Source organism: Daktulosphaira vitifoliae, unplaced genomic scaffold (genome assembly GCF_025091365.1).
Source record: "Daktulosphaira vitifoliae isolate Bord-2020 unplaced genomic scaffold, ASM2509136v1 Scaffold_5, whole genome shotgun sequence".
Lineage (NCBI taxonomy): Eukaryota > Metazoa > Arthropoda > Insecta > Hemiptera > Phylloxeridae > Daktulosphaira > Daktulosphaira vitifoliae.
The window spans coordinates 7,163,828-7,185,018 of NW_026099576.1; the positions used below are offsets into that span (position 1 = coordinate 7,163,828).

At 27.0% G+C, this 21,191-nt stretch overlaps 2 protein-coding genes and 1 long non-coding RNA gene across 8 annotated transcripts in view; 2 read left to right on the top strand and 1 right to left on the bottom strand.

Moving 5' to 3' along the window:
* LOC126908552 (uncharacterized) overlaps window positions 1-1,633 on the top strand; it is a 30,861-nt gene extending 29,228 nt beyond the window's left edge. Inside the window, exon 3 of the long non-coding RNA XR_007704793.1 lies at window positions 1,232-1,633. This is a non-coding gene — a long non-coding RNA (uncharacterized LOC126908552). The remainder of the gene's footprint in view (window positions 1-1,231) is intronic.
* The window catches only part of LOC126908544 (protein SEC13 homolog), a 91,627-nt gene continuing 71,397 nt past the window's right edge, over window positions 962-21,191 (bottom strand). For 3 of the 6 annotated variants that reach the window (XR_007704784.1, XR_007704783.1, XR_007704785.1), the window contains 3 exons: window positions 3,481-3,528; window positions 1,661-1,717; window positions 962-1,085 (listed from right to left, as the gene is read on the bottom strand). Coding sequence is in view for 2 of the 6 variants with exons in the window: in XM_050690715.1 (XP_050546672.1) it covers window positions 4,478-5,380 (903 nt within the window). In the remaining 4 variants the exon portion in view is untranslated. Of the gene's footprint in view, window positions 1,086-1,660; window positions 1,718-1,879; window positions 1,937-3,480; window positions 3,529-4,141; window positions 5,409-6,093; window positions 6,113-6,452; window positions 6,633-21,191 lie in introns of those variants that run through there. The other 3 variants (XR_007704786.1, XM_050690715.1, XM_050690716.1) reach the window with 3 other exon arrangements.
* Window positions 6,776-12,179, top strand: LOC126908520 (cysteine--tRNA ligase, cytoplasmic). The gene is made up of 11 exons (XM_050690679.1): window positions 6,776-6,943; window positions 7,122-7,311; window positions 7,371-7,692; window positions 8,918-9,058; window positions 9,131-9,341; window positions 9,491-9,726; window positions 9,864-10,097; window positions 10,760-10,904; window positions 10,980-11,188; window positions 11,249-11,623; window positions 11,888-12,179. Exons 2-11 carry the CDS (start codon window positions 7,127-7,129, stop codon window positions 12,011-12,013), a joined length of 2,184 nt encoding a protein of 727 aa, XP_050546636.1. The 5' UTR covers window positions 6,776-6,943; window positions 7,122-7,126; the 3' UTR covers window positions 12,014-12,179.

The following is a 21,191-nucleotide window of genomic DNA, read 5'->3' on the forward strand; positions in this document are numbered from 1 at the left end:
CAAAAAAAATATACCAAACAATAGATAAATATTTATATCTTGTATCTTATACTAAAACATATTTTTTTCAGCAAGTTATGGAAGTTTTAAGTAAAATAAATGAAAAAATGTCGAAAATTATAGATTTTTAAAGTTGTAATTTTTTTGAGGGATTTCCCCTATATACGAGGATGAAGTAATTTTTTCAACTCTGAGGTTAATGTCTTCAACTAGATACGATTTATGATCTTTTGACGTATTGTTTATTAAAATCAGACCAGTGAGAGCTGAGAATAAGTGGTAACAGACACAAAAAAATTAAAAAAATTAACACATCATAATAAAAAGATTAACATCGAATCTAAATATTGCTAACATTAGTTATAAATATATATATTTAGTATAAATATGCATTTATTAATATAACTGTTTTAATGGTTTTCTTGTAAGGTTTTGAATGATAATTGAGTTTGGTTATTTATTATTGTTAATAAAACTAAAAATAACTTTATCCGGTATATATTTATATCAATTTAATGATAAAATTCTAAAGCNTTTTTGAATGATAATTGAGTTTTGTTATTTATTATTGTTAATAAAACTAAAAATAAACTTTATCCGGTATATATTTATATCAATTTAGTGATAAAATTCTAAAGAAACCGCGCAGTATAAAATATAAATAAATGAAAATATAAAATGGAATGCCAAACAACTATATTATTTATTAACATGTTATTACATATTATTTTATTGTTTTAGTTTTGGTACAATAATATCTTTATTTTCAATCATTAAAAATAAATTTATGTGTGAAATTTTGTAGTATATGTCTTGAATATATAATTTTAATAGGTTTTCCAGAAAACTTTTTATTAAAGATTGTACATTTTACTGAATTTCCTCACAATTTGTAATAATTAGTCATTTTTTTTATGAAAACTTGAATATAAAATCTTATAAAAAAAAAGTTCTGTCTTACTATTTCTTCAATTTTTTCTTCGGCTTGGATGACTCAGGTGAATTTAATTTCTGAGATGAACTTTCACCAATTAATCCTGTAGGATCCAACTTTTCGTCAGTTGATTTATTGTCATAATCTTTTGCTGGAAGAATAAAAATATTTAAAAATACATTTAAAACACATTTAGACTTTTATAAAACATTTTATTTCGATAAATCAGTATTTTCTTCGTAGTTTTGTTTAAAATTATATAATATATAATTATTTTCAAGGAGTTATGGAGAATAGATTTTTAATTGGAAAAAATTAGTAATTAGTTATTAAAGGTAGGATTACCAATATTACAACTCTTTTATTGTGCGAAACTGGTAAGAATAAAAAAGTTTGGTATTCCTTATGTTGCGTTTCTTCAAAATGAAAGTATTATAATATACAACTAATTTTATAATATTTATAAGTTATATTATAACTTATAAATAAGCAAATATTTGATTTATGTCAAAGTATCAAAATAGTGGATTCTTTTCATTTTCATCGATATTTTTCAGAATATTTTCATTAAACATGATAAATTAAAAAAATGTTGAGTTAAATTTTTTCATAGACGATGACAAACTTAAATATTAACTTCAACTGCATTGTATAACTAAAAAAATATATTTTGTTTCTATTTCACCTTTAAACTTTTTAACGAATAATTTCAATGTAAAATTTTACCTTGTTCAAGAAAGTTCAATAATTCGGTGACTCCTTTTTGAGTTTTCTTTTTTTTTTCTATTATAAAATAAATAGTTATTAAAATTTGCGTGGTGTATAATATATACTTGTTAAATTGATATTAGTGTTCAGTTGCTCTGATGATTAATAGTTTGATTTATTTATAANTCTATTTCACCTTTAAACTTTTTAACGAATAATTTCAATGAAAAATTTTACCTTGTTCAAGAAAGTTCAATAATTCTTCGACTCCGGTCTCAGTTTTCTTTTTTTTTTCTATTATGAAATAAATAGTTATTAAAATTTGCGTGGTGTATAATATATACTTGTTAATCACCTATCAATTTTTTTATAACTAATTTTCCCGATTCCCCCTTTCTTATACCTTTTTTTTCCGGAATAGTATTCTTCATTACAAATTTAATAGTAATTATTGATATTATCATAAAAAAAAAACTTCAATGCATTGTGCATAAAGAAAGGCTTTAGAACAACTGTTGAAGGATAATATTGTAATCAACAAGATATGATTGGGTTCATTTTATAAATTGATCGACAATACAATATATGTGTATATATTATATTCCATTAAAATTATATAAAGGAAAGGAAATAGAATAGTTTGCAATGTACATCGCACATTATAGTAAAATTACTAGGTTTGCATAAATGCTACAAAATAAAATTTTATTTTTTACAGAAATGAAAAATAGAAAATTCTATAGTGAACCACTATATCTATCAACATTTCTTATGGTATAGATAAATTTAATGTTTTATTTTGCTAATGAGCGCGCGTTCGTTATATCCGGCCGTGTAATCAGAAAACTGCTGTCATCGTGAACACTATACACACAATATTCCTTATCAAGTTAATAATCGTTTCCTAAAATGACACATACGCTAGTTTCCAGTGTTAATACTGTGTGATTTTAGTACTATTTATAATTTCATCTTATTGATATTCAATAGATTGTTAGGTCGACACCTCTCCAGAACCGTCATCGTTAACAGTTTGTCTCGTCCGAATGTGTCAAAAAAACACAATCTTCTCATTGAATTATCATAGAGATATTTTGCTGTGTGCGTGCAGCCAACTTTTTTAGCGTGTGACCGATATTTTAAAATATATTGTAACTTTTTTAGGCGTCTATTTTCGAGATCCACATCTTAGCATGTGTTCCTTCAGAGACATAATATCGTATCATTTTTATAAATAGTAATAATGTTTTGAGTATTTTTTATTTAATTTTATTAAATTAATTATATTATAACAGTGATGTATTTACGTACATCTCTATAATGGAATAATAAACAAGAATAATTTTATTGCCTGAATTATTTCAATATTCACGTGTATCTCATATTTTCCACATCTAATAATTTTCCTTAATTCTAAGGTAACATTCTTCGACATACTAATGTGTCTCTACCACTGGTGACATCAAACAAAATGTATTTTATTTTATTTACAAGGTATCGGCGTATTATAATCTGCAACAACTATTTACATTTTGATGTATATATCTTATTATACAATAAAATATTTAAAAATTACTTTACGACGAATGAATTTCAAATATTTAAAAAAAATAAATATCAGAATAAAAAAGGCATAAAAATAAAATTATTTAAATTTAAACTATAATTTTTAATTTAGCTATTTTTTTTTTGTATTTCTGTAAAAAATGTTCATTTTTTAGCCTTAATATAAAGCCAAGAAAAGAGAAATTTAAAAAAATAATGCTATAAACACATAACATTATATTTTAAAAAATGTTATAAGAGCTAACAATAAATATTTCGTATATGACAATTACCTATTTCGACTAAATAAGGTGTAGTGGTTGGCGGTTTCATCTGATTATCTAAATATAAAAAAATAATAATAAGATTATAATCAATTAAAGTGAAATAATATGCATTAGCGTGGTTAATCTATGAACAGTAAACTACACAGTCGCCAAGTCAAATTTCAATGACAAATGATTAAAGAGGAAAAAAGCACTCGACCAATTTTACCAGCATCAAATTTAAATGTAGCTAGTAATTATTAATTAATAACTTCTTTTATGGTTCATTTAATTATTAGGGGTCTACATATTTTACCTTGCATTTCTGTAACTAAATTGTATTAAATTAAAATGAAATGTACGATAAAACCTACCAAGTACAATATTTCTGATAAACTGATTAAATTAGACATAATCAATATTTAAAATTTAAGTCTCGTGATACTAATAGAACAGATAAGATAAAATAAGTTTTATATTATATTATATATCTGTGCTATCACTAGGAAATAATAAATGAACAACCTGAGATATTATATGTAAATGATAGTATAAAGCCATAAAATTATAAAATCCTACACTTTCTTCACATTTTAGATTACTTTTCTTAAGAAAACACCATCATGATCTTTAATAATAAACTTTTTAATAATAGTAAACATAATTAAATTAATTTTTTTAGGGGTACCTATGTAGCGTTTTCATAATTAGTAGCTGTTCTCATATCCTTGTACATAAATATAAATTTGATATTGGTTTTAAAATACCAATAGTTTTAATGTTGTCTATAAGCTCCTAAGCAAGTACAAGATGATCTTCTTTACCTCTTCCTTAAATAGAACAGTCATAAATTAAAATTAATCAATAAAATATAAAATACAGAAGCTTTATTTAAATTATTGAATTTTTTAATTTATTACAATTTGAAAGTCTCATATATAAGATAAAATTTTTATATAACTCGCAAAGTGATTTATTTGAAAATAATAAAATTAGATTTACAAAATTTAAGTAACAATACATGTTAATTTACTTTGCTTTCTTCAATATCACTACACATAATCCATTTCCCATTTTTGTTTTCTTTCCATAAAGATACTTTACTACTTTCAGCAGAAACAGCAAGAACATTTCCAATTTTTGACCAACTTACAGTCCAAACACGACTATCAAATAAATTCATTCTTGTAGACATCCACTTAGAATAATCATCACTGCTTGAAACAACTACAGTTTTATCTTCAGAACAACTAGCTATAAGTTGTCTATTATCTCCAACAGTACAAGTCCATGCAATGTCTCGTACCCAATCAGTGTGAGAGTTAATCTCACCAACTTGTACCCACTGATCACCATCATCCGCCCAAATTTTAACTAAATTATCACATCCTCCTGATGCTAAAACCAATCTTTTACCAAAATTCATTTGATCAGGTCCAAATAGAGGTTCTTTATAAGGTGCCCAAGCAACACAATTACAGCCATTATGATGAGCACCAAAAGATTTAGAAGACCATTCTTTGTTGAAAACATGTACAGCAACAGATCCATCTGAACTAGCACTAGCCAGTATAGTTCCATGTTGATGAGGTGCCCAAGCAATAGAATTAACTGAAGATTCATGTGCATATTCAAATATATTGAACCAATCATTTGATTCTTTCCATACCACAACACGTTTATCATAAGAACAGGAAGCTAAAAGATGACCCGATACAGGATGGGACCAAGATATTTGCCAAACAGGTCCATGATGGCCTTTAATATCAGCTATAAGGGTTTTGTTTCCATTATGAATACTATATATTTTAATTGATTTGTCACTAGAACATGTAGCAAGACGTTGTCCATAATAATCTAATTCAGCATCATGTACTTCACCTTCATGTTCATTAAGAACTAAGCCATACATAGGAACCATCTTCATTCTTTCAATATGACCACTAATTTTATACCTGAATTGTAAAAATAAATAATTGATAAGATTATAATGAAATTGAATTTATTGAAAACCAATTAATTTATCTAAATAGTCTATAACAATGAGTAGTGCATATTAATGTGAAATTAAATTAAATACATTTATAGATATTATTTAAGTAATTTTAAAAGATACCAATTAATGCAAATTTGTTGTTATTTTTTACAATAATGAAGAAATATTGTATGTTATAGAAAGTTAACCCTCTAATTATCTCAATTCTAAAACACAGGTAGAACACATAACAAGTTTTTAAGCCTATTAAAACAAATTTGTCCTGACTGATGATGAGTTTGAAATAACTTAACAAAATTAATAAATGCATATAAATCTGTGTTCTACTTAATTATTAGAAGGAAATACAGGATGCAATTAATCTGGGTAGCATTAAGTAATTAAGCAATATAAATAACAAATGAAAGACCTTTTTTTTTTTTTTTTAATCATAAAAAAATAGAGAAAATTTTTGTACAAATATTGATATGAGAAAAATAAAATGGTCATTAGGGAACAATGGAAATGAGAACCCCAAGCGGCACAATTTCTAAATACAGACTCTCTACTAAAGAGTTTTATAAATATGATAAAGTAAAAAACACTAATTCTATTAATGGTACAAGAATCATTAATTTCTAATAATTTGTAAATAATAAAAATACCTATAACTTGGTTTATGAAAACATAAGCACACAACTTAACAAGTTTTCACACAAAGCATTAGCTAATCAAAAACTAGAACAAAAAATTAATATCTTGAAAATTATATAAGGTTATTTTAAGACAACCATTAACTAAGACTTTAATAGTGAAATCTATAAGATAATACCAAAAATTAAGATAATGCTAGCAGATTTACAAATATTATGTTAAAATGTCTTATCATGACTTCAAGGGATCAAAATACTAAAATTTTAATAAATTCTTAAAGATTGAAACAAACAAAATTGCTAAAAATTAGTTACAGCGGCAATAACTATTACTTCTTTGTAATATTAATTAAATAAATCATTAATTTTACCTGTAGAAAAATAAAAAATGGAAAAAATTGTAAACATTTAATATGGAAACTTCAAAATTAGTTTTTAAAGCTAATTAAAATAACTATTATATAATTAGTAGTTATAAGTAATTTTGAATTATTACAATGAAAGAATACAAAATTTTTTAATTAATTAAATTTTACTATCAATATAGTTATCAATCAATTACACTATATCTTTACGCCACGACATAAAAATTTTGGATATCACATAGAGTAATATTACACTATGGGATATCATAGATAAATATAATATGATAATAAAAATTGTTTTATCATCGTTCGCGTGTCGTCGTTTATAAATGATAACATTTTATTTGCTAAACTGCTACGTGATTCAAATCATTATTCCAACAAAAATTTGCAACAAAACATCTTGATTAAAATTTATTATAAGTATTAATTAGATCACCTAAGTAATATTTTTGTAGATTTTACTGATTATTTATTTTAGAGCGTATATTTAATCTGTAAGTAAGGAAATAAATTTAATTAGCTTTTTGCCTAAATAAAATGTATTTAAAAAATAATATTCATGTTTATTACATTAATAAAACAATAAGTAATGCATTATTATTTTCATAATTTTCATTCATAACTATTTTTGAATAACTAACTTGGAATTGATGAAAGTATTATTTATTTTAGAAGTAATGTCTTGTATTAAGAGATCACAACCCATTTGGACTGTTGGAGATTCATCCAAATTACCTCAATTGAAACTATTCAATAGTTTAACTAGAACAAAAGAGTTATTTGTACCAAAAAATGGTCATAAAGTATTATGGTATAGTTGTGGTCCAACTGTTTACGATGCATCTCATATGGGTCATGCTCGGTAAAAACAAATTATTCATATAGTAACTAATAATTTTTTTAATAAAATTGTTCTTTCAGGAGTTACATAACTTTTGATATATTACGTCGTGTACTACAAGATTATTTCTGTTATAATGTTGAATATGTTATGAATATTACTGATATTGATGATAAAATAATTAAACGTGCACGGCAGCTATATTTATTTGAAGAGTATATAAAAAATACAAAGGATAAAAAAATTGTCCTGAATGATTTACATCTTACGTTAGATAAATTAAAAGAAAATATAGATCAGTTGGATTCTGATAAAAAAATAATGACACTAAAATCAATTGAAAATCTAAAACAAACTTGTGAAATATTTGAAAAGTCTAATATTGCTATGGATGACTTAAAAGTATGTACATATAAGCTTAAAAATGTTTTTCATTTAACTAAAAATTATTTTTAACATAAAAAAAAAATATATTATACTTGTTCATATTCATATCTGAAAAATATATTATCTAAGATATAAAAATTATTGGATAATGTAGTTTTATTTCAAATTCTATGAATATTTTGTGCAAATTTTATTTTAGTATAAAAAAAACAATTTTATACCTATAATTATATCGCTTAAATATACAATATATGATTTAAACCAAAATTTTTCATTTTTCTGAATTTTGTAAAAAAAATAATGATAAACTATAATCCAGACATTTTTCACTAATTTAGGTGTAATAATTGGGCATTGTGGTCTCCGGCACCCGCAGAACCAAAACGGGAGCGGTGCTCCTGGAGGTTTTGGGTACCGGAGCTCAGCTAACCTACTAGGTGCCAAGATTGGGGAAGCGCTGGACGGCATGGACATCTGCGTATACCGCTAGGCGATTTCCGTGTCGTTCATGTTGTTGGATGTGGAGGAGTGGGTAGTAGAAGAGGACGTCGTAGAGGTGTTGAGGGAGTGGCTGTGACTCAGTTCTTAATTAATTTCGGGATGAGTCACAACACAGCTGTGTGAGTTTTAATGCGACATTGGTCGTCCTGAAGCAATACCTCACGGTAGTTCCAGGGCAGCCAACTGTATGTCGACCGTGTTGAAAAAAAAAAGGTGTAATAATTGGTTTATTATTAGAAAATGATATAATTAACAATTAAAAATTTTTAACCATTATTTTAGAACATATTATTATTTGTATACCTGAGATGTATGAGAAGAAGCATGGCTAAGAAATATAAAATTATAATAATATTCAGACCTGTACCCGACTCCTAATTCTTATCAAAGGTATTAATATCTTCTAAAATAATGGATTATTTGTTTTTATTGATCTGTCATTTTCTTAATTAAATATTTTTCTAATTTGTAATTTAGTGAAATATTTAAGTAAGAAAGAGAATAGAACTAAATGTCTTTTGATAATATCCTATTCAAAAGGTTCTATGAACATATTTAGTATGAAATATAATAAACAAATTATTTTATACTTATGATGATATTACACAGGGTAAAGTTTAACAACTACCTTGTAAATATTTCATCCTTAAGTTATATAATTTACATTTGGAATAATTTTTACACATTATAAAAAAAAATGAATATTTAATTAATTTTTTTTTTTTTTTAATACATTTAGTCTTCTCTAAATAAAGTTAAAGATTCACTCAGTGCTTATTTAGATCAAAGAGAAGGTTCAAGTGTTTCAGAAAACTCAATTTTTGTGTCATTACCTCGTTTTTGGGAATCAGCTTTTCATTCTGATATGACTGCCTTAAATGTATAATTAAAATCTTTTATATTTTTTGTAGTAATAGAAATCTTAAAGTAATTAAATTATGTTTTTCAATAGATTTTATCACCGGATAAACTGACTCGTGTAAGTGAATATGTACCTGATATTGTCACTTATATTCAAAAAATAATTCAAAATGGTTATGCCTATGAATCAAATGGTTCTGTTTATTTTGATGTTGCTGCTTTTGACTCTAAACCAAACCATTATTATGCTAAACTTGTTCCAGAAGCATATGGAGATTCTAAATCACTTCAAGAAGGAGAAGGTCTATGATAATTTTATTTATATGAAACATATTTTTCTTTTTTCTAATATTTACTCCTTACAAGAAGTATTATGCTTTTATTTTATAAAAAAAAATAATGCAAAGTGATATTATTTTTCTTTTCATTTTCTTATTTATTATTATTTTAGGTGATTTATCCAACTCCACTTCTGCTGAAAAAAAATCACCTAATGATTTTGCATTATGGAAACAATCAAAATTAGGTGAGCCATGGTGGGAATCTCCGTGGGGTAAAGGTAGACCAGGCTGGCATATTGAATGTTCAGTGATGGCATCAAGTATATTAGGTGAGACTATTGATATACATACTGGAGGCAATGATCTTAAATTTCCACATCATGATAATGAAATAGCACAGGCTGAAGTAAATATATTTTTCATTTTACTTTAATCTTTCCTTTATTTTTTATTTTTTTTATTAAACCATATCACCCTAAGTATTTTATTTAAGTTTATTTTATTATAAATTATTTAACTATTAGTAAAAATTGTTTTTTTAAGGCTTACTATGATAATGAAGAATGGGTTCGCTACTTTTTGCATTCTGGACATTTAACAATATCAGGATGTAAAATGTCAAAATCACTTAAGAATTTCATTACTATTGAAGATGCTCTTAAGCGACATACATCTAGACAGTTGAGAATTGCTTTCCTTTTACATTCATGGAAAGATACATTAGATTATAGTGAAAATACCATGGAAACAGCAATAAGTTGTGAAAAGTTCCTTAATGTTAGTGAAGTTTACTTTAATTAATGATTATTAAACCTATTTCATTAGTGTATAAAGAGTTAAAAAAATACAATTTTTTCTGTGTTTTGATTGAAGTGGGTTTTTTTAAAAATGTATTATAGAAAAAAAATGCTCTTTTTTGTACCCTTTAATAATTTTCTAAAATTATTGATACATTGTGTGTATCATATATAGTTACATTCATATTTAATTTTTTTTTTATTATTATCTATATACTTCTTTGACAAAATTCGGGAACTAATATAAAATTAACTTACAATTACAATTTGATATCAATATTTAAGTATTTTATTAATTATATTTTAAATAAATTTTATATTTATTTTCAATATTTCTAAAGAATCATTTTAAAAATGTTCATAATTAAATACTTAAACTTTTCAGTTACTAAACTATATTTATCTGTATAACATAATTATCCAATATTTTATTTTTATATAAAAACTCATAATCAAAGATTAAAATCATAATCAATTTTTTTCAAGCCGATGCTGCTGCTATCAAATTATTTTCAACTCTTATTCAGGTTATTTTTGCTTAATTATTCACTTTGTAATCTAATAAAAATATTTTTAGTTTGTTTTTTTTTGTAACTTTTTAATTTGTAAGAATGTATACAATTAATATATTTTGTGTTTTAGGAATTTTTCCTGAATATTAAAAATGTAACTCGGCGGTGTGACACTGACAAATTAGCTGCATGTTATTCTAAGTGGTCAACTTTAGAAAGAGAGTTAGACAAAAAAATTATTTTATGCAAATCAAATGTTCATTCTGCTTTATGTGGTGTGTAATTTATATATTTTATTATTGTAAACATTTTTCATTATTCAAAATGTTTTTTATATGAAAAAAATTTAGATAATGTTGATACAAAATCAGTATTAGATGCAATAAGGGAATGCATATCTGCTTGCAATGTGTATTTAAGAGATTGTGATATTGCAACATTAAATGCTAACTTATTACTAAATGTTGCTAAATTTATTACTAGTATATTAAAAATGTTTGGTATTAAAACTGCTGAAGAGATTGGTTTTCCGGTATCTGATGGAAATACTTCTAATGATGTTCGTAAAGATTTTTATTTATATGTCATGTACTTTTATTCATATAAAATAATTCTTTAGGTTGAAACAATTGTTACACCATTCTTAAGTATTTTATCAGATTTTCGTGATTCAGTTAGAACTAATGCTCGCACAATACCATCCAAAGAAATTCTTATTTTATGTGATAAACTAAGAGATGAAATTCTACCTGAAGTAGGAATACGCCTTGAAGATGCTGAAGGCAAACCAACTGCTGTAAAGTTTGTTGGCAGAGAGACATTGTTACGTGAAAGAGAAGCTAAAGCTAAAGCAGAAGCTGATAAACTTGCAGAAAAAGAAAAGAAGAAGAAAGAATTTGAAGAAGCAAAAGCAAAAAAAGAAGAGTTAAAAAAAGTAAATCCTAAGGATTTATTTAAATTGGAAACTGATAAATATTCTGAGTTTGATGAAAATGTAATACAATTTATATTTATAATAGTGATGTTCAAACCATTTGATTTTCAAAAAAAAAAAAAAATCTGTTTGATTCAGTTCGAAAATCTAACTAGTAAAATTTAATAATATGGTAAAATAAATAATTATATATTATAATATGTTTTGTCTGAAAATGATACAAATTTAACATTTGGTTTAACCCTAAAAATCAGGGTTTGTAACATCACTAATGATAATTTAAAATATTTTTACTCTGAAGTTAATTGTAATTTTGCTCTACAGGGACTTCCTACTATTGATATTCAGGGTAACAAAATTAGCAAAGGATTAACTAAAAAACTACAAAAAATTCAATCAACACATGCTGTTCTACATCAACAATACTTAGATAGTTTATGTAATAATTAATTTATAAATTTATAGACTGTTAATTTATAAAACTTAAAAAAAAATTATATTCAATTTGTTATTAAATAAGTCCTAACACTAACAAATATAACTATTTATTTTTGTTATATTAAAAGATCATTGAAAATTAAACTTCCTAAAATGTAATTTACAAAATAGTTTTATCAAACTTTTCATAGTATCACTATGAAATAATTACTTGTCTCAGATATAAAAATATTGGATCTACAAAAAATTGAATTTGATTAATATATTCAATATGATAAAAAATTATTCAGGTATTTGATTTTTTAATTAATATTGCATAATTAATTAAAATAGGAACACTTAAATTTTTACAATTTACTTGATAACTTGCTTTTTTTCATTGAGCCAAAGCAGCAGATTTTACTATTGTGGGAGGGCTAATGCCAAAGTAGAACTTAGTGTTTTTTCTTTTATCATAGCAACTATTATTTTTAATTAAAACGTCACCTATACAATGAATATTATACACCTAATATAATGATACTATTTATTGTTATACACTAAACTGTGATAATAGTTTACTGAATATTGTAAATGATCAAGTAAAGACTTTTTGTTTAACTGAGTACAAACTATGTAAAACTAGATTAAAATAATTAATGAACACATACAATTTTACTATCACTTCAACTACTATAGTTCTATAATTCAAATATAATAAAACATTAGAAAATTAGCCAATTCTGAAAAAATTACTAAACGATGTCTGATTTTTTTAATTAAAATAGCTCGATGACGTTATTCTAAGAAAATTATTCATGAAAATAAGGCAATTTTTTATCATACCGTGAGCGTTTAAAAATTTTCTCAACAATTCTTATTGCCGCCAGCGTTTTTCATTTTAAAACCTGAAATTTTTACCACAGACATTCCAGATGTACCCTGAAAATTTCGTTGAAATCTATTGATTTTCAACCGAGTTATGAGCTTTTAGCTTCGATGCGAAGTTGAGAAGATATTGGTTTTACTACGATGTGTTTACTTTTTTTTTTGTGTGTGTCTGTTACCACTTTTTCTCAGCTTTCACCGAACCGATTTCTTTCAATGATACGTCAAAAGATCACAAATCGTATCTAGTCGAAGACATTACCCTTAAAAATTGAAAAAATTTCCTTCATTCCCCGTAAATGGGGGAAACCTCCAAAAAAATTACAAATTTAAAAATCGCTAATTTTCGAAATTTTTTCAATTTTTTTTACTAAAAACTGCCGTAACTTTTTCAATGAACATATCAATATAATTTTTTTTTTATAGATGCTTGATATCTTTACCTATCATTTGGTATATTTTTTTTATAAATCTGACTTTTTACCTGCCTACAGGGGGGGATTCAAAATTGAATCTTTTGGAATAATCCACCAATTTTTTAAATATAAACACTATCTAAAGATTTGCATCGAAGCGTTTTTTTTTGATAGTGATTTTAATCACTGTCAGATATCATTATACTTGATCCAACTATGCCACGTCACCACTGTGCCGCGACCCCCCTGTGCTGGGTTTTTTTTTTTTAATTACTTAGTAGACCAATTACTAATATTGTATAATTCAATCAAAATCTCTTAAAGTGGTAGGATGTACCTCTTGTTTAGGAAAGACATACATAATACATAACTTGAATTAAGTTAATGTATGTCAACATGCCCTATTAAAAAAATTATCAAAAAATTATTATTTTTTTCATATTTTTAATTTTTGCTATAATTTTTTTTTTAAATTAAAGTTTATTACATAAGCTTTAATTTAAGATATATAAAATTGTCAGTATTTCTAGAACACTTTCAAAAAATAAATTGAAAATATCCTACTTTCAATACGCATGTTTAAAATTTTGACCCCCCTTGTATAAAAGGGTATGATCCGATTTACAAAAAAGTTTGTCAGATGAAAGGAGTATATAAAAATTATTTATAATATATCATTATACTTGACCCAACTATGCCACGTCACCAGTGTGCCGCGACCCCACTGTGCTGGGTTTTATTATTTATTCTCGCTGCCCGAATTTCCTACGCTACTTTGCTCCATGAAAACGATTTTTTTTTTTTCAATTTTGATCATATACTACTGTAATTTATATGTTTCGAAAAATCCGAAGTCAGACCAAAATTTTACCGGTTATGAACATTTAAAGCCCATGCGCTCAGTTTTTAGTAAGATATTAGATTTTGCTATGTGCATTAAAATTTTTTTTAATTATATGTTAGCTTATTTAATTTTTACTAATAACACGGCATCTATTGATTACTTTTAATGATTATTTAGTTTTATATCTCCCTGTTGTTTTGAATAATAATAAGTGGGTTATTATGAAGTATAATTGTAAATACACCCGATCATTTTGTAATCGTATTATTTTTTAAACTATTATTTGATCTAAAAGTGGGACTATTTTTCTGGAAAACTGAGTTATACATTTTTTACACAACACATATCGTGCCTAGCATAGCCCGATACTCCTACTGCTAAAATCAGTGGCCTACCTGTAAGGACTTAACGCGTCATAGTCGCGTGTGACCCACAGAGCATCGGGTCTTGGACAAAGCATCAGCTCGGCGAAGCCTAGTAGTCCTTATAATTCAATAGAAACGTATTTTATTTATTTATTCTTTTTAATTAACAAGAATTATTTAAACATATTATACGCCTTATAAAATTATGGACTACCAAATATGATGATTCCATATTTTTTTGCAAAAACTTTCCTCAATATGAGAATTAAAAATATTAATTTAATACGTGAGTTGATTGAAAAATAATTAAACAATATAATAATTAAAATTTTAGAACTATAAAAGGCGTTGAACAAATTAGTTTCAAGGAAATGTGCCACACCTGCCTTTAGAGAAAATTTTGCCATTGTTTAATGTAACGTATTTTGAAAACAAATCAGAGTTACGACTTATTATATTTTTAATAGAAAAAATGCTTCTATTAAATTTATTTTTATAAAATAAGCAAAAAATCCCATAGAATCCTATCAAAAAAACTTTAAAATTTTAATGCGTGATTTATTAAATTTTATGTTTAAATAACAATACATTTTCAAATATAACAATATGGCATTTAAGATTTTTAATTTAGAATAATATAATTTAATACTATTTAACGTTTTACATATGAAATGTGTTATGACTCATACTTTTAATCTATATTATACAACTTTAAAAACCCAGCACAGAACTTAAATTTTTTAATTCCTGTAGAGTCGTCACCTTTTAATACTGAAGAGATTTATATCAGTAAAAAAGACTTATTTTTGCTTTTCGTCTATGTTTGTCTCGTTTTTTAAGTGCGGATCTCTGAGCAAGTACATTGATTAAATAACCCTTATATTGTATAATATGCTTGTCATATCTTTTTATAAATTACAATTATTTGTTAATGGTTATAACATCACTCAATAATTTTTAATGGGCAGTTTTTTTAGGAAATGTAGACTATATACAATACATGGGAACGGGTCATAAAATCATATGTTATCCACACAACATAAGCTTAAACTAATTAGATGCGGTTAACACATATTATTTCTTTATGCCTTTTGTTTGGTTGCTTCGAGTCTCACGGATGATAAAAAATATTGATAAAATAAAATTCCTTCTACGAAAAAATTAAACACTGTCTCATTATATTATGTACTGCAATATTTTTCACAGATGTCACACCAACGATATAAAATTATTACAACGCATTATGAATACATGAAAGTCGATGAAAAAACTACGCACTTCCCTTGTAAATGATAAAATTCAAATCTATTGATGAAATCGAGTTATTTTATACAAAAGAAACAGTTCTATTTCATTTTAAAAATTTTTGCTTGAAAGGGAGCACAGAAACGTCTGAATCAAAGGTCACCGGTGCCGGACGATAAAACAAATTCGTCACGGACACAACGCGAAAAAATTTGAATACAACAGTTCGGTGTTAAAATTTGAATAAATGACCATGTGGTAATTTCTCCCTTTTATGACTGTCGATATTCACTCTTACAATTATGATTTCCCATAGAAGTCGCGCACCCTCCAATCAAATATCGTGTGGAGCATAGTTTTTTTTTTTACTTTTACTGAAAAAATACACAATTTCTACTATACAAATGATTCTGATGATTTCTGCAGTAGAATGATTCAATTGCTGGACGCGTACTGAGTTCGCGCCATTTTTGGTACAGCAGATCTATGTGACGCACATGTACCTGTTGGGCGCTGACACCTGGAATGATCAGCTAGTGATTTTTTGATTGACAACTTAATAGAAAACAATAAGCTGCTAAGTCACGGTCCAATGGATTTAAAGGCGGCTGTATGGTAACACGCTTTTTACGATTGCGGATAGACAAAAGTATAATTCTAACGTGCGATAACGGTATAGTCGCCAAATGATTATTGTTTTGCGGTTTTTTTCTTTTCCGTGCACTTATAAGTAAATTAAATCTCGTTTCCTCACCCCCTCGCACTCGTAAAATCTAAACCAAAAGCAGGTAACAATACCGTTGCAATTAAGGTCACAAATCTATGGGATAAATTTAGTTTACTTATCAAACGCGAGTGATTCTATGTCAATCACAACATTTAAATTAAAAAACGTTTTTTAGGTAATTTTTTTTTTTTCGTTAGTTAATAATAATGAACTAATTTGAAGTACACCAGGCACGACTAACGCGATGGATATATTATTACGTTGTTAAAATAATATTTGTTATATTATTTACAGACTTCAGTTATGCGGGCCGTTAGGGTATAATGAATTCGATGAATCTCGTGTGTCATACAATTCATATAACGACAACTGTTTACTTCTGAGAAAGAAAATCTCTCTGTCGCCAAACAAAATGCTGTCTCGCACATACCTTGTTTAATGTCTTGATTGACCAAAATTGGTAACATTATTATTTCAGTATTTTTGTGAATTTCGTTCCATGGGATTTCCCATAACAAAAATTGTGTAACGGTCGCAATTTAGTTAGAATGCAATAAAAATAACCGCCGTCTTTGTTTCGATAGGTTAATTTAAATTTGCAGTCATCGATTTTTCTTTATGTCATTGTTTATCTACTATAGACGCAACTGTAATTATATTGCAACATTAGCTGTGCAGTGTAATATTACTTATGAGATAGGCGATTATGGAAGTTTATCAAGAGAACTGACATTTTTCGTTCAATTGATGTGGAAATCGTAAAGCTAAGTATTAACTTTTAAATAACTATTTTTTTTTTTTTGCGTTATTATGTTACTTAACTGTATTATATAAAACACTAAAAATATTCTATTGACAAAAACAACATATTTGTAACTAATGAATAGACATTATTACGAATGGTTCCTAATTTTTACAAATAAAATTCGTACTTGTGCAAACTTTAATAAAAAAAATATATCATTTTTAGTATATAATTGATCTTGCCTAGGCAATTGGTTTTATAGGTCAAGTATATTTAACACCCAACTAAGTCATATTTTTTTCTTTCGAAGTAATCAATTTCTGAATTATATTTTTAGAACCGCGTTCTTCGACATCTGTTTTCTTTGTATTTCTAGTAGGGACCTAATTAATTTAATCCAAACCTACATTAATTAGTTATATTAATGATAAAATTTATACAGGTTTTCGACATTTTATTTCATTGTTATTCATAACTTTAGTAAATCAAACAATCACTATAAATAAATTATTATTATAAGCTGCATACACTCATCGGGTGGTTGGTGACCTTTCTTTTTTTATACACTCTAAAACTACCGCATTATGCTATTGTTTAAATGTCACTTGATAAATAAGTTATAAAGAAAAAAAGTAGAGCTTCATCCTTTTGGTCTTACTTTTCAGAATAATTGTAGTAATAGACTTGAAATTAAGTAACGCGAATTTGTTTATTTATATTATTTAGTGGTCTTTAGTCGAATATTTTTTTAACTCTTCTATTGATTTTACAATAATTTGAACATAGACTATTGTGCGTGTAGACTTTGTCGTTTATAATCATTAAATGTACACAATAAAAAATTTCCAATAAAAAAAACTAACATTTTTCTTTAGAATAAGCAAAAAAATATTTAACAATTTTATCAAATTGTTCTTATGATCACGACTTGCGATGCAAATTAACCTGGACACAGACAGACATCTTGTCAGCATTATAGCGTAGACGAAAAGAGGGTAGTGTTTTGTTTAAAATATATAAATGGCTTATCGTATTTTTCTTTTTTATTTTTTATCTCAAGTTTACTTAATTATTGCGTTGCTTTTTAGGGATATTGAGGAGATACAATTTTGCGTCGCAAGCAAAATAAACGAAAGAAAAAAAATACACGATGAATAATAAAAACACCAAGAGATACCCTGCGCTCATCTTGCTCCTTATACTTACTGCTCGCCCCTCACGCGAATGCCAGCGAGTTCCATTAGCGATAGGGCTTTTTCTTTCTTCTTTTTTTTTGTTTCAGCGCTGGAAATTAATTTAGCCACCCGAGAGGGTTGAAGGAAAACCACCCCTCTGACGATGCTTTGCATACACAACGAGCCTTGGGGAAGTTATCCTTTCCCTTACTCTACTCGCCTTGACTCTTTTTTTTTTCTTTAGCCGTTACGGGTATAGAAAACGTTTTTTTTTAGTTATACCGCTCTTGCTGCCAGAACTTTCTTACATTTTTTACTGCACCCTCAGGCTTTCCAAAAAGAGAATGGCTAATTAAAGTGAGTTGGGCTGAGACAACGCGGAGGGTAGGTATTGCCATACACTGGAATTTTCCAACGGGTTATAAATCACGAAGAGGGAGAGTTTTTAATAAAATATATCTCTTATGCGTTACGGATGCGGGAGTTAAAGGGATGAAAGAGGAAGAGAAAAACTTGCACGCGGTAGCGTAGTTTTAATCGGCACACCCACTTTGTACACAGAAAATCACCTCAAGGTCTACTGCTTTATACGGATGTATGTATATATATATATATATATATATTTATTGAACTTAAAAAGTTCTTTTTTAAAAATTCGCTAAAACTTTCTTTTTGGCTTAGACAGTATACGCTATTTTGTCATATTCCCAGTCCATTAAAACCGAGTTTTAAACTTAATGTTATCTGTCTTTTTTATTACCTATTCAAAAGCATGAGAACACATACAAAAAAAGGCTATCATACTGTAAGAGCTACAAAATTTACTTGAAAATGTAATATTAATGTTCTCGGTCTAGGGATTAGGTAAAGAAATACTTGGGCGCAGTTAACCCTTCATATTTTTATTAAACTAATTATAATACAAATTACTAGGTGGGGTTAATGTAGTAGTAAACACCTTCCGTAAATATCTACGTTTTTGACAGAAGTAAAGTAAATTAAGTAAAACGTATACAGTGTACAATGTAAAATTTTGAATCAGTTAACATTTTGATAATTACAACAAAAAATAAAATATTTCAAAATAAGCAAGTTATTCATTGTCTTAATGATGTTTGATCATACTATCACTGTGTTTGGTAGTAGCACCACCTGCCAAGTGAAAAATATAAAGTCGTCAGTAACTATGTTGTCTCACATAAATTGCTTTTTAACTAATGGACTACCGCACGATCGTTTACACTCGTACATACGACTCTTATCTCTTTATTGGCGTGTGCTCTGCACATTTCATCACGGGTTGCACATTACTATTATTATCATTATTATTTCGTGTAAACCCTTCATTCGTACATTTCCGGGATTGCCCGAAGCACAGGTTATATTCGCAATCCTCTTAGGTAGACATATATAAAATACATGGTAGTATAAATGAGCACGCGCGAAGCCTGGGGATTATGAGCAGATACTTTTTATACTTTATATATATATATACTGTCGAATTGTGAAGGGTAACGGCAAAAACAGAAGGGTTCGAATGGTGCTCCAGGTGTTGTTTCTTATTTTTTAACACCATGTTATTATATGTTGGTTTTTTATAACAGTGTTTTTCGTCTCTCTTTCCCTCTTACCTTCGATCGTCCCCATACTTGAAGTAAAGGATAATGTGGTTTTATTATATATTTCCGTAGCACGCTACTACTACTACTACCACCACCACTACTACTACTACGAATGTGTGTGCGAGGGTTGTTAAAAAATACACGGTAGGTACACGAGCTTGTATGTCTCGTGCGACGTCAGTGGGAAGGGTTTTGTTAATGGGCAGCAACCGGTTCCCCCGTACATATTATGTTGTTATAGTATATGTTATTATTATATATATATATATATATATTTATATATATACTTCAATACACTGTGGAGAACCCGTTGCATGCGCGTGCGCATCATGCCGAAGGCGTTGCTTGAAAGCTATATACTATATTATATATACCCATATATTCATTGTAAACTCCTCATTAGGAGACCAGCCGTAAACACGTCGAGAGGTAAATCGTGGAGAGGAGGCGTGTCTCCACTAAAAAACACGTCAGTGAACAGCCCAATAGAATGATGTGTGTATATTATAATATAAAAATTACAATACAATGGTCGCAAGTAGATGCAATTTTTTAATTATAAACTTATCGCATGACATTATGACATAAATAAAATTAACTGTCTTTTAGCATAATAAATATGCTAAACCAGAGCAAAATTATTCTTGTATTTGTTATATTACAATGATTATTATTTGGTCATAATGTATTTTACAAGAATACTATAACTTAAAAACACAAAAATTATGAGTGTTTTATAATTATGAATTGAGTGCAGTTTTTAGTTGTGAACATCGTTTTTCTTGTTACCTATAAATCTAATAACCATTATTATGTCCGCTATCTTTTTAAAAGAAAATTAATTACAAGACTGTTAAGTTATGAATCTTTGATAAGCGTTTTATTGTATTAAAAAAGAAAAATGTTAGTAGGATACTTCATCGAATCGCTATGATACGAAATCATAATCTATAATGAATTGTGGCTTGCGAGAGAATAACTTAAGCAGATATTCATAATGATTAATGAGTGGTCATTAAGGTGGAAGTACATAAATGCTGAAGAACGCACCGTGTCGCTGTAAAGAATTTCCCGGTTGTTTTAAAGCAGTTAAATCAATAACAAAAACAGTAAATAATTTGAAAAACACTTCGATAACAAAAATATGTCTCGAGAGAGTTATAATGTATCGTTTTACAAAACAT